Source organism: Brienomyrus brachyistius, chromosome 1 (genome assembly GCF_023856365.1).
Source record: "Brienomyrus brachyistius isolate T26 chromosome 1, BBRACH_0.4, whole genome shotgun sequence".
NCBI classification, from domain to species: domain Eukaryota; kingdom Metazoa; phylum Chordata; class Actinopteri; order Osteoglossiformes; family Mormyridae; genus Brienomyrus; species Brienomyrus brachyistius.
In genome coordinates, this window is record NC_064533.1 from 45,010,730 (window position 1) to 45,024,685 (window position 13,956).

The following is a 13,956-nucleotide window of genomic DNA, read 5'->3' on the forward strand; positions in this document are numbered from 1 at the left end:
AGGTAGAAAAAACCAGCCTTTTCTAGTACATTTGTTGCTTATATACGATGTGCATGTGTATGACATGGGTGGAACCCTAATGGTGGGAACATGAGTGGAACCCTGACATACACAGAAACACAAGGAATAACTGCAATCATACATGTACAGGTGGATAGTTCAGGTCAAGAAAGTAAAAATCCAGACCAAGATTTTGTTTTAACCAACCAGTTGAGTGCTGACTGTGACTCTTTACAATCTCTTTACAGACTCTTTACACTCTTTATGTTTCAACTGGTTGGTTGAAACAAAGTCTGGATTTTTACTCTTTGAATCTGAGCTATCTTGTAATAAATAAAAACACATAACCAATATCTGTGAATAAATATTTTAGAGTATAATTATTAATAGTATATATGTTTTAGGCATATTACACACAGTACTTACATTTTACACATTTACTGTTTGCCACAGAATTAATAAGCTATTTCATAGAAAAGCAGGGAAGTTGAATTACAATAACTGGTTATGACACTGGACTGTCCGTCTCCAGTCATGGGAAAAAATCATCACCCAATCCAGTCTACAGTTCAGATCCACATAAATTTAAATGTGAAAGTAATATAACAAGTGAGTAATTAAAAAAAAAAAGCCAAATATTGGAATTTCAGATACAAACATCACATTTGGATACTTTAAATATGGCAAAATATTATAGTACATTTGCCATGCAAAGATATACATATATATTTATGTATTTTTTTCTAACAACTCTACATGATTTTTCACTACAAAATGATTCATTTTCTTTATAATAGAGGATTTCACTTTAACTTTCAGAACTACAAAATATTTTAAATGAATCTCAAATTGGTGAAGTCCTGAAATATTTGCTAGGCATGTTGTGAGCACAGGTAAAATGTGTGCATTTTCTTTTTAATAAAACAATGTTGCCCTCTAGCACCCTCTAGAATTTTTTTCAGGCAGTGTTATCTGGCATGAAGTTGAAACAGTTCACAATACGACTTAAAATAAAATGGGCACATACTGTATGTCTAGCATCACAAATGTATCGTGTTCATGAATCACTTAGAGGATTTACGTATATACATAGAGAATTTTCCACTCAAAATTCCACCTAAAGACAATACTATAGAATTTAATCTGGGCAACCAGGCAGTAGTTTCCTGTCATTTTTCTCTTCCTTTTGTGAGTTACAGCTACTCATCCCCAGTCTTCTCAGTGCCAGTTCCTGTGGCGATCTCGTTCCTACGTTCACCCACCCTCTCTGGGGAGTTGCTGCCATGGTCGTACCCGTTTCCCCCTGAACCTGTTTGTGTGCGTGCCCCTGGCTGATAGAGCTGCATGGAAGGCCGATCCTGAGCCAAAAAAAAGGAACGACAGAAGAGAGGCACAAAACATTTTATAATAACGACAAGATTTCAATCTGTACGGTACATCTGACTATTGCGATGACTTGTATTGCCAAAATGATCTGTAACAATCCAGGTGTATGATCACAGTACTGGGCCATTTCGTTAAGCCATGTTCCCTTGTGACATGAATGGAAATTGTTTGAATCAGCTTGAGGCCTGTATCACGAAGCAGGATTTCTTGCTTAGCTGGATAACTTGTGGGATTTAAGGTATCCCAGTTTAAATGGACTTTATCTTCAATCATATACATTTAGTCCAGACTACCTTAAATCTGACAAGTTATCTTGGTAACCCCAAAAAAAAAAAAACACTTTTGTGGTATAAGTCCCTGTAGATGAGTAAATGTTACTACCTGCAGGTCGCAATCTGTAGCAGTTTGTCGGGGCCCATTTCAATAAACATAAAAGTGAACATAAGTTAAACTGCCTACATCATATAAAATTAAACATACAATTTTTCTATAATTTTTAAAATGTTTTATAATTTTCAATGCATGACCACCCTATTTGCAATTAAAAATTGCAAATAAGTGGATCCGGCGCTTGCAAAATCTGAGAAACCATCTAAGCAGCTCCCAGCATAAGTAACAGCTAGTAACCAACATATACTGTAATTCCTCTGTTCTTGTTCTTTACAATTCATTTACACTTTGGTTTGTACAATATTTCTATCTTAAAAAATCTCCCAGATCGACTTCCGAGTAATAAATGTGAGAACTCTCAAGTAGTTCTTAACTACAAAACACATGCATCCAGAAACATTCCAACAACAAGCTATTACATCTTCATTGCAATAGCTGTAGTGTAGGCTGGACTTTTAGATTGACCTGCTGATTCTGTTGTCATACTTTTTTGCATATGTGTGAGCGGTGTTTTGAGCAAGTCAATTAGGATTTTTTTTACATTCTGTTATAATGGATTAGCTCATGGTTATAGAATTTTCATAACTTCACCATAAAATTTGTTTGTTAGCTGCAATATAAAAAATGTAAATAAGGATTAAATATGCACTGAAACTTTCAGAACTCTATTACACGTCTGTTCACTTATAGATTTATTGAAAAACAGATTTTCAATAAAAATGCCCAAACTTTTGCCTTTGATTGTAACATTGAGAATATATACCATGTGCTTTCCCTAATATACATCAGCATTTCAGTAATACAGTAATCGTTATTGACAGAAAAACATGAATGAATAGAGAAATAATTCCCTGGTTTAGAATAAAAGATTAACAATAGTAATAAAATATAAGGCAATTGTACTGAAACAACTGATTAGTGCTAATCCAGATCAGGGATGATCTGGACCCCTGGAATCCCTGGCAGAACAACGGATATACCCAGGAGGAGATGCCAGTGGCAAAAAATGAATTGCAATTATTACCTGATTTGAAATTAATTATACAGTATTTGTAATACCATATGCTATGTTCCATTCCAATTAATATTCATAATATATTTTGGCACCCAGTGTATAAATATTTCATATTTCAGGTCTTCATATTCAGCAGAGGCGGTCATAAAAGTGATTTGTGAAGGGCATTAACATACTCTACACAGACCGGAATGGTTTTATACCGTTAGTTTATGCAGCCAGTGATGGATTAGGAATGACTGTGCTTGATCTTGAAAGCGTGCCAGGCCTTTCCATTTGGTGTTAGCAATGAGACACTAGCCTGTACGGAGCCTCCCAGAGCCTCGCCACATTCCCCCCCCCCCCCCCCCCCCCCCGCCCCTGCCCCCCCCCTTGGGTAGAAAGGCTCAAAAGCTAGCTGTACCTTAGCTGGCAGAGCCCCTCCTATCTGGTCTTGCCCCTCAGACTGGGAGGTCCTTTTCTCCTGATGCGCTAACACAGACTGAGAGACACGTGGCTTTGGTCAATGTCAGCCAATGCTGCCAAGATTTGATTACAGCTAACCAGCTCTAGTGACGTGCTGCATACAAGCATGTGACGCAACACAAGTGCCTGTGATGTCGCACATTTGTAGATTAACAGCAACTGTGATAAAGAAACACCGTATAGACAGTTCTTTTGCATGACCTCGACAAAGAAGTAGCCTCTTACACCTTATGACACCAACACTTCACATGAGCAACTTTAGCATCATGGCCTTTAGCTTATGTCGCCTGGTAAGGTTCAGTATTAACTTTACTCGAAATGTTTCTTAGTTACAATAACCGGTCTGAGCATTTCCATATCAGTTGAAACCTGCTTTAAGTAGGTAATGTGGGAACAGGTATCTCCACCTGGCGCTGCTTCCTCACCTTGTTGCGGATGCGCTCTTTCCTGCTGCCTCCATCGTCCTTCTCATCTTTCACCGCTTTGTCCCCCGAGTCTGAACAGTAAGCAAAGCCGTGATGCTGACTGTCTTTCTTTGCCCTGTCCTGACAGTAGCTCTTGCCCCACTTGGTCTCTTCTCTACGGCGCACAAACTTGTCAAATTCATAGTGGTGCCTCTGTCGCTTGCGCTCCTCATCTCGGCTTGGGTGTCTGTCTAGGTCCTTTGATCGTTGCCCTTGGTCTTTCAGCTCATTCTGTTCCTTGTCACTCTCTGCTTGGCCTCTGTAGTGTGACAAAAATTACATGACCTTATTTTGCATACACATGAAAATAGCTTATCATCCATCCATCCATACATCTGTCCACCCACCCATTTTCCATACCCACTTATCCTAAGCATGGTCGCTAGGGTCTGGAGATTATCCTAGAAGATACGGGTACAAGGCAGGGAATAACCAACCCATCACAGGGCACACACAGCACTCACACACACATTCACGCCTACGGACGATGTGGTAACTCCAATTCACCTTAGCATGGTTTTGGACTGTGGGGGAAACCTGTTGAATGGGCAGGAAACCCCACAACAACTGGAAGAGAACGTGGGAACTTCACACATGTAGACTGGCAGAGACTGAAACCCAGGTCCCAGAGACATGAGGCAACGGTGCTTTTATGATTATTCTATACATCCATCTCCCATGATCGTTTATCCAGCACGGAGTCATAGTAAGCCTGGGGCCTATTCCAGGTAAACACGAGGCACAAGGCAGGGGGCATCGTGGGTAGCTAATTGTCTGCTGGGCACACATTCACACAGATGATAATACATCATGCACAAAGATCCAGCCTAACAATGTTTGAACACTGAAGTATGCAGACATATCTATTGCTAACAACAAGAGACCGTACAAACTCCAGACACATAAAGCTGGTATAGGAAATCAAACCAACAACCCTGGTGTGAGACTCCAGCGCTAACTGCCACCATGTTTGTCATATGTATTATGATCCTTCTTATTACTATTTAAACCTATAACAGACAGATATGCAATTAGACTTAGGTTTGTCCATACACCATTAGTAATGGATAAATGATCAAGTTATGCAAGTGTCTCTTGAAGGTCTTGTTTTCCAGTTATACATCTTTATTTAAGTATTTTTGACACCGTCTTTCTAGATGGTGTCCAATAGCATGAGGCTAATGCATTGAAAAGCAGATGTGGTGTTACTGGCACTAACACTTCACCTTTGTGAGAACGTAAGGGTGGCACCTTTTAGGTTTACGTTGCCTGAGAAGGGAAAACTCTTCAGACACTGCATGCAAACAACTTTTTTTTTTTCTGGTCACCAAACTTATCAAAATACTGCCATACTTCAAAAGGCATTTTATGGCCAGTAAGCTTTAAGACGCTCCCCTGCCAGTGCCCCCGATGGGGGTGTGTCTATTAAGTTAAACCAGGACTAGAGTTTTTGGATAACAAATTGCTGTACAAGTGGTTGCATAGTGGTGTTGTGGTTAGCACTGTTACCTCACACATGTGGGACTTGGGTTCAACTCTCTGCCAGGGTTCTGTGTGTAGAGTTTGCATGGTCTCCCCATGTTGTTGTGGGGTTTGCTCCGGGTACTCCGGTTTCCCACCACAGTCCAAAAACATGCTGAGTGTGACTGAAGTTACCAAACTGCCCATAGGTGTGCATGTGTGAGTGAATGGTGTGTGAGTGTGCCCTGCGATGGGCTGGCCCCCCATCCTGGGTTGCTCCCTGCTTTGAACCCATAGCTTTTAGGATAGGCTCTGGACTCCCCACAACCCTGAATAGAACAAGTGGTTACAGAAAATGAATGGATAGTAATAACAGTAGTAATATTTATGGAAGAATCCACCCATTTATAAAACAAGATATATTTGATGAAATAGTATGGCTAATTTATGATATATACGATATATATTCACAACTTAGAGTAATCTCCCTTACCTATGCAATCACACAGTTATTTGACTGTTCATTTAATATTGAAAATTTTACTGTGTTTTGAAACATGCTGTTCAGTGTTTCTTCTCTGATTTATGATGCACTACAATTAGGTTTGCTATAGACTCCACACACGTACAGCACACAGTGATATCTCTGTTGAAAGCACTTAATTTTAATATGACATTTGGGTGAAAAGCCAATCTCATGTAGATTCCTTACCTTTCCTTTAAGTCCTTGTCAAGGTGTTTAGATTTCATGTGCCCTGGAGTTTTGTCCCATTTGCTTTTATCAGGATCTCCATTGTCCCCTTTGTCCTTCAGTCTGTCCGAATCAAAATCTTCATCCCTGTCTGATTTCTTCAGAAGCTACAGGGCCAATTGAAAATGCAAAAAAAATGACATTACCTTTCTCCATATATTACAAAATAAAAGACCCAATAGTATAATGGAATAGTTAGTTTGAGAGTTTGAATGCCCAGTTACACCATGTAATCCATACACATAAAAAGTACTTAAAGTTTATCTGAAATGACTGGTTCCTATTGCTGTATTCTGTGATTTTGCCAGAGAATGTGGTGGCACCAAAAACACACCTTGATTTTAATCTCTTTTTCAGCTAGTTTCTTCTGCTTCTCGACCTCCTTCCGTTTGCGCCTCTCCTCTTCCCTACGCTTCCTCTTCTCTTCCTCTCTCAGGCGTTTCTTCTCCAGTTCCCTGCGTCGTCTCTCCTCTCGTTTCTCTTCCCTGATTCTCTGCCATGGGTAATCAGTGGATTTACAGAAAGTGCCACACATACTAATATCACATTAATTGTGCAATTAGAATGTTGTAAAAAAACAGAACTATGTGTCTGAATCATACCTGCTTTTCAAGTTTCTTATTTTTAATGTACTCCAGAAGTGGTGTGGTTCTCTTCGCTGCAAAAATAATTGAATTTTACATTCATTGTTAAAAACATTCAATGTTGAGTAAATGTGTGGTTTTTGACAATAAAGACATTTTAAACTGTAACACTTAGAATAAATGTTTCATTCTACATAATATATATATATATCACTGTTGTCTGTGGAAAAGATGTTTTGTTAAGTCATCTATTTAACTTATATTGGTGCTTGTACCAGTTAACATTTGTATTCATGATGGTGGTTTGTATGGATTACTTTACATTGCTCATTTTGACAATTTAAAGTTGATAGCTAGGTAGCAAGCTAACTAACGTTACTGTTAATTGTGAATATAAAGCAAGATTAGTTGATATTTTGTTGACACTGATGTAATTGCCTCACTGACGACAATCCACAAATATCCATGAATACATTAACTGTACATTGACAGCTATGTGAATGTATGTTTCTACTTGTGGTGCTAAGCGTGTCTCATTACATAGCTTTAGGTTTATTTTGTAAAACCGTTTCTGAGAAAATGCATTTTTAAACGATCACAAAATTACAGAAATTCTGAGATTAATGTTTTTCACTGGGACAGCGATGATATGTCAGCAAGCACGAGCTATACATGCGCAGTTGAAATATCTTTATAACCCATTTCATCTGTAAAGCCTATTATATCACCATACCTATGAGCTCTTTGGTCTTAGCCTCTATCTCCCCCAGCAGCGTTTCAGGATTGGCCGCCGTTTTTTCCTCATCACAACAGTTCTCCAAAAACCTTCTGTACTCAGGGTCTGATTTGAAAACAGTAAGGCTGCATGTGCATTAACAGTAATTACAAATGCATTAAGGAAATATCTTTATAAGGAGAAGACATACCGTCCTCTATACTTCCCGCTTTTGCATCTTTCTTTTTGAGTTTCTTTTTAGAAACCTTCTGGAATGGGGCAAATTCTACAACAGCTGGATATTCCTGACCTGAGTGAATGCAAAGATGGAAGCACGTTATTTCTTACACATGACTTGTTCTAATGACAAAAGTAATGTAGATGCTTTTAGTTCAGAATTACCTTTATTATCAATGAAGACATAGCCATCAAATCGATCTCGAAAGAGGACAATGTCTTCTGGGTTTTTGAAATTAATGTATGCCCGGGTGTAAAGGTGAGGATACAAACTATTAAGAAAACACAGGTACAATATAAACAAAACACGTCTTTCCATTTTCCTTTCAAGATATTACTGCAAACTGTCATAACAACATTCCATTAATACATACAATGCTGTTCATCTGTTAATGGGGAGATATTTTTATTCAGAGCTGACAATTTTCAAAATGTTGATTCTCACTTTAACAACACGAAAAGCAAAGGTTACATATTTAAAGAAACATTTTCAGATGTTTACTTTTTTTAAAAAAAAAAAAAAAAAAAAAAAAAACGTTTCCTAACGTCTTGCAATGCAACACATTTTATCATTTTTACCTTTGATCGGCCGGGAAGAATTCGAAATAGTCGTAAACAGGTAAAGGACTGAGCTGTTCTTCTAACTGATCTTTTGACAGATTGGGTGGAAGTCTCCGGATAACTACCTGTGACGTAAGTAAAAAAGCGTTTAGTTATACATTTTTATCCCTAGTATTCTTTATTTTGAACCAGAAAGCTTCATACAACTTCTCCAAGGTCAGGCAAATTTCGTGGAAATAAATGTACACCCTGACTACATCTGTACGGCTATATGCGACAACGTATTACGTAACCTGAGACATACCTTTCCTTTTGGACACAAAAGAGTTTCCAGCCTGTTATTAATCGAATAAACATAATAGCTACATGAAAAATGTTAAAAGAGGATAAATGAATTTGTGAAATTTTACAAAGCATGTCTTTTTCTCCACAAACTGTTAACAACTCTGAATAACATTATTAACACATCAAGAAAGAAATTTGACGTTAGCACTCATATGTAACAATATGTGAAATATTCTCTCGTACATTTTGTGCTAAACACTTTTTATTCGGCTTCACCTTATCGCACAATTTCGCTGTCTATGGTGCTGATCCCGCTACAGCACCATCTGTCACCGACTGATCAGATAAAGATTATGCATTTTAAAATAACTATACCTTGGTGAACACTTCCTTTTTTTCTTCTTTCTGCTTAGGGTTAGTCGAAATATTGTCTTGGTCTCTCGGGAGGTCTCGAAATTGTATTTCGACGATCCTCCTCTCCCTGGCCGCAGTGCCAGCCTCCTTCTCGGACCTCATCGCTCTGACTCCCCTCTCCGGGAGACTCCTTGCGCGAGAACTGCTTGCCAAATATCGCGAGTTTTCAGTTGCCGGCGTGAGTTACCGGCCGGCGGGTCAACGTAAACTTAACCCTATATAAAGAGAATCGTAGAGGCCATATGAAAAATAGGTAACTTTTTATGTTATGATCTATGCGAACTTTTGCTAATGCTCGAATTTGTTTTCCAGGTCAACAGGTAAATACCGAATATACTCTATTTCGATGTATATTAAATTAATACTACCCTCATTTATGTTTATGGACGCAATGTCATGTAATTGATTTCCTTAGTCTGGTGTCTTTGTCTTTTTTCTGCATATATAATTGTATACTGTGCGCAACTGTTTACACTTGTTCAATAAATAAATACATAAATATCTTAAAGGCCAGTGCGGTCATCCAAGTTCATTCTTTCAGATTTAATACTCCATATTCATTGGGGGGGGAAGATATTTAATTATAAATGCACTCAGTGACCACTCAGTTAGGTATACCTACGTAGCACTAGATCAAAAGATCTAGATACAACATTTGTATATATTTGAAGGGTTGGCGTCCATTTGGAAATGCATTTCGACGTTGCACTATTGCACTGAGCAGTCTTTTTTGCACTTCGGCACACTAAAATCTCTAAGCCGTCGTCATCGAACTTCGAGATCCTGTTTGGATGATGTGTATTCAATTCCGGGCACGTGATTTCGTCGTTTGGCGGAGCATGCTGTCTACGATCAGGCTACTAATGTGGCTAATGAGTGTATATAAACAATAACCCAAAACATATTCTTCATTATATTTATTCACAATGTATATTTCTCGTGTTTCTCTTTTAGTAGTAGTATTACTTCTTGAAATTAATAACAACATGATTGATAATAATAATAGAAACAATAATAATAAAGCAGCTACGCTGCTTGGACCCACAATATAATGATGATGTTGGGGATGTGGTTCCTAGGAAAGAATCGCAATCCTTGTAATCATCACCCACCTAACAATCGATTCGCCCTCGCAGGCACATCCCCCAGTTTCATTGGTTCTCAGTGATGTCAATCATAAAATGTGGACTTATCCTGCAATCGACTGGTTTAGTGTAAGCTGTCCGGTGAGCTGTCACAGAAAAATCCTCCAAACCCGACTCATGGGAACTTGTTGCCATTTCCTTATAATATTGACTTTGTCTTTCAGTCAGGCATAAAACGCATCGAAAAAGTCTTCGTGCACTGTCTTGTGATTTGCATTAATGATAAGATGCCAACGATGTTTTCACTGTTTCGGTATTGTTGGATTTTAAAGCTGCTCTATGAAGAGATCGCGAAGTTCGTTTTTTTTTATATGGAGGAATTCATATTTTTTAGTCTATTTAGTAGCTGAGACAGAAACAGAATGCGTTGTTCTGAAACCCGTTTATTTTTATAAAATAAAACATAAAACAGGCTACAAATGTCTCATTTGTTTATAATCAAAGATATATACTTATATCTACACATACATGAACTCTGCGTTTCATTCCCTACACCTGTATTCAGCACAATGATGATAAGGTTGAACAATTATTTTATTATTTCAAGAAAATATGGCGTTTTGTGCATTTCGCAGAAAGAAGACGGTGACCTTATTTTTTCCTCTTTGCGTGGTATTAAGTTTGTAAATTGTGGTATATATGATTAACGAAAGTGAATTCGTTTTTTTTAGTATTGTGCGGAGAACAAGCACCGTCTTGTAAATAAAGCAAATGGATAAACCACTTTAGGACGTACATATTTACAACATAAAAATATTTTGATCCACAAGCAACTTTACGTTGACCAAACATTTCACACAACGACTAAGTTAGGACCATTTTAGAAAAGGTTGTTATCACCTCTTATCACTTGGAATAGCTTCATTGTCTGAGGAGTCAATGTCAGTGTTATTGGCCTTAGAACTGGCCTCTGTGAGAAGCACTGGGTTGGCGGTGGCTGCGTGGGATTTACTCCAGGCGTCTTCTGTGTTGGGCTGATTCACAATCCGGCCATGACTATTATGACAAGGCACTGTGGAAACGAACGGAAGTCCCTGTTTTACATTTTCACCTCAAATCAGTGGAAGTATCCTCTCTCTCTCTCTCTCTCTCTCTCTCTCTCTCTCTCTATATATATATATATATATATATATATATATATATATATATATATATATATATATATATATAAAGGGGCGCTGTAAAGGGGGGGTAAACAATGACGATTCTCGGGGCCCATGACTGAGAGGGGGCCCAGAGAAGCCCCCAATAAACTGTGTTGGGGGCCCTGTCAAGATTCTTTTCATGGGGCCTAAAATCCTTAGCAGCGCCCCTGTGTGTGTGTGTGTGAGTGTGTGTGTGTGTGTGTGTGTGTATATATATATATATATATATATATATATATATATATATATATAATTTTCTTTTAGCCGTATAAATTAAGCGATATATAAGGATTGTCTAGTAGGAATGTCACGTACCTCGTTTACTCATTTCTAGTTGGATGGTTAGACAAACGCGACTTCAGTTACCCAACCTCTCTTCAGAGGAACCTCAACCATTCAATGTATTCATTAAATTTCATCACTTCACCTCCAGCTCCCTAAACTAATTAATTAAATTAGTTTTAAAAAGTATTTTCTTTGTTGATTATGACTATGTAAGGTGTGCTAGTCATTGAGTCAAAAAATACTCGCGTGTGGACGGTGTCTGCAAACACTGGGGTGATTTTAGCAGACGTTTTAATATGGCTACACTAACACACTTTGACAGTCATACTATCATATATATTGTCATCATCATAATTTTACACGAACATGAAGATCATGTAAACACATTTTTTAAGACTTCTGCACAGTATTGCGTGTGTATATATATATATATATATATATATATATATATATATATATACATATATATATATATATATGTATGTCCTTTTTATACAAGGACATAAGACAGTTTGATTTAACTATATATATATATATATATATAGTTAAATCAAACTGTCTTATGTCCTTGTATAAAAAGTAAATAAAATGTAAATACAATATGGTCGTCTTCTATAGTAAAAGTTATAAAACACATACCGCTGAGAAAACTCTGCCTGCCACAGCTTGTTTCCAGACAGGACCTAGGTGATGGTCGCTCAGGTGTGGATAAGGAGCTCTTAAGGCTTGGGACGAAGGCAGAGCAGGTGTCTAGGTCCCGGCATATCCTCTCTTGGGTGTACATGGTGCTGGACTTAGACGGCGTGCAACCCATAACTGTGCCTAGCCATGGAGGAAGGTCACACTGTAGTTCGGGAATGCTAGGCTATCGGCCGCTGTGAACTCGGCCCTCATGGTCGGCTTTTGAAGACAGCTGGAGGCGTGACGTCCCCGTTCTTGAAAGGGGTTGCGTCAGACCACCTGAGGAGTGATTGGCTTTGCTGTAGCCCCCAGCTAGAACAAACAGAAAAACAGAATATATACAGTGCTTTGAAAAACTATTCTGACACCAAGCCTTTTCAGATAAACGATTACCACAACCTGAAAATTTGACCAGTCTGATTGGGAATCTTTATTTGTAAATTAAACATTTTTGCACAGTGCTGACCAAAATGATATAAACCACTAAAAATTAGTTCAGATCTTTTAGGTTTTTAAATTGCCTATGGAGTTTGCATTGTGTACATGTGTGTACCCTGTAACAGAGTCAAGTCCTGTCCAGAGTGAACCCCAGCCTTGTGTCCTGTGCAGGGATGGGAAGTTAGGTTGACACTTTTGTGGAATAAGATAATAAGGTCTTTCAATAGCACATTTTGAAAATTGCAGTTTTAAAGAGTAGCTGCATGATGATGAAATGTTGTATTTTATGTAGAATTTTGCAAAAAAGACGATGATCAAAATGAAAAATCTACAGCTAACTGCAGTCTGTTACCTGTCATTTATACATTTAAAAAATAATAATTTTAAAACAATTTACACAAAGTCATACTCTGTATAGTGTCTGTGATGTATGTTACATATGATAACTGTTAAAATGTTAGCTCATCATTGTGTATTAACAGCAGAACATATAGAGACAAATGTGTGACATATGTGCAGTGTAAGTGTGTACAGTGTCGTATAAGTTTAACTCTGCAGCATTTGTGTGGCCTGGATGATGCTACGCATGCTAATATGAAAACTGTTCAGCACTTAACCTGTCCTTAATTGGGTCAAGTAGGTTTTATCACCAGATCTTCCATGTAAAATATACACAAAATAATGTCAGCAAGGGGGAACTTCTTTGCACGCATATTGTTCAGTACAGCTGCGGGGAAGTGTCACTGTGGTGTGATATTGTTATCTGTGACGACCTGGACGCTGCACCGAAAGCACATTTCCACTGTCTACAAAATGACAGCCGATTCTCTTGCATATGCATGCAACACCGAAGAATGTCACTGCCCCATACCCACTTAACAAGGAAGGAAATGTTATCTGACAAAAGATCTTGTGGCAATGCTGAAGACAATCACGAAGACTGCTTCAAATGATTAGGGGCGCAGTCTTTAAGCAGGTATAGAGAATGGATGGATGCTTGCATACACAGATGGATGGATGAGTGATGCTATCAACTGAGTTGAAAAAAATATTGACATTTTAAGTGGTTAACCTCTAGTCTGAAAATAGGATGAGCCAATCAGCTTTGTGCTTCAAAGATACAAATGTCTAGTTCTTTGTAGTCATCCCTGGATGGCAACTAGTTCACCATGGCATCATAGATCTTCCCCTTCAACAAACAGAATGATTGATCTTATAAAGGACAGTACAGGAAAACCAGCAGGCAGTTAATCCTGGTGACATAAATATCTCTAAAAAGGAGTGTAAATGTCACAGAACTATTTATTGGTAATAACAACAAAATTATGTCTAACAAATTTTCTAACCAGTGGGACAGTGGATTGTGCCGCCTTCTCACACTGCTGTCTCACACTGAGCTGGGGGTTCAAAGCCACCCCCCCCCCCCAACTGCATAGTGGGCATGTTCCTTGTAGAATATCAAAAGATTGCCCATATTGTGTGTGTTTCAGTCCACACACCCTGCCATCCTGCCTCGGCTGTTCCCCTGCCTAGT

At 38.3% G+C, this 13,956-nt stretch overlaps 1 protein-coding gene across 2 annotated transcripts; it reads right to left on the reverse strand.

Annotated features, from left to right (window-relative positions):
- Positions 1-355: 355 nt before the first annotated feature.
- Positions 356-8,830, reverse strand: upf3a (UPF3A regulator of nonsense mediated mRNA decay). 2 transcript variants are annotated; one of them, XM_049006091.1, is made up of 11 exons: positions 8,690-8,830; positions 8,048-8,154; positions 7,634-7,740; positions 7,443-7,541; positions 7,250-7,357; positions 6,535-6,590; positions 6,267-6,425; positions 5,894-6,039; positions 3,682-3,979; positions 3,195-3,272; positions 356-1,358 (listed from the first exon to the last, which is right to left on the reverse strand). In XM_049006091.1, exons 1-11 carry the CDS (start codon positions 8,828-8,830, stop codon positions 1,200-1,202), a joined length of 1,458 nt encoding a protein of 485 aa, XP_048862048.1. In that variant the 3' UTR covers positions 356-1,199. The 2 variants fall into 2 exon arrangements, with proteins under 2 accessions (XP_048862048.1, XP_048862050.1); XM_049006093.1 differs by lacking the exon at positions 3,195-3,272.
- Between the last annotated feature and the right edge of the window lie 5,126 nt (positions 8,831-13,956).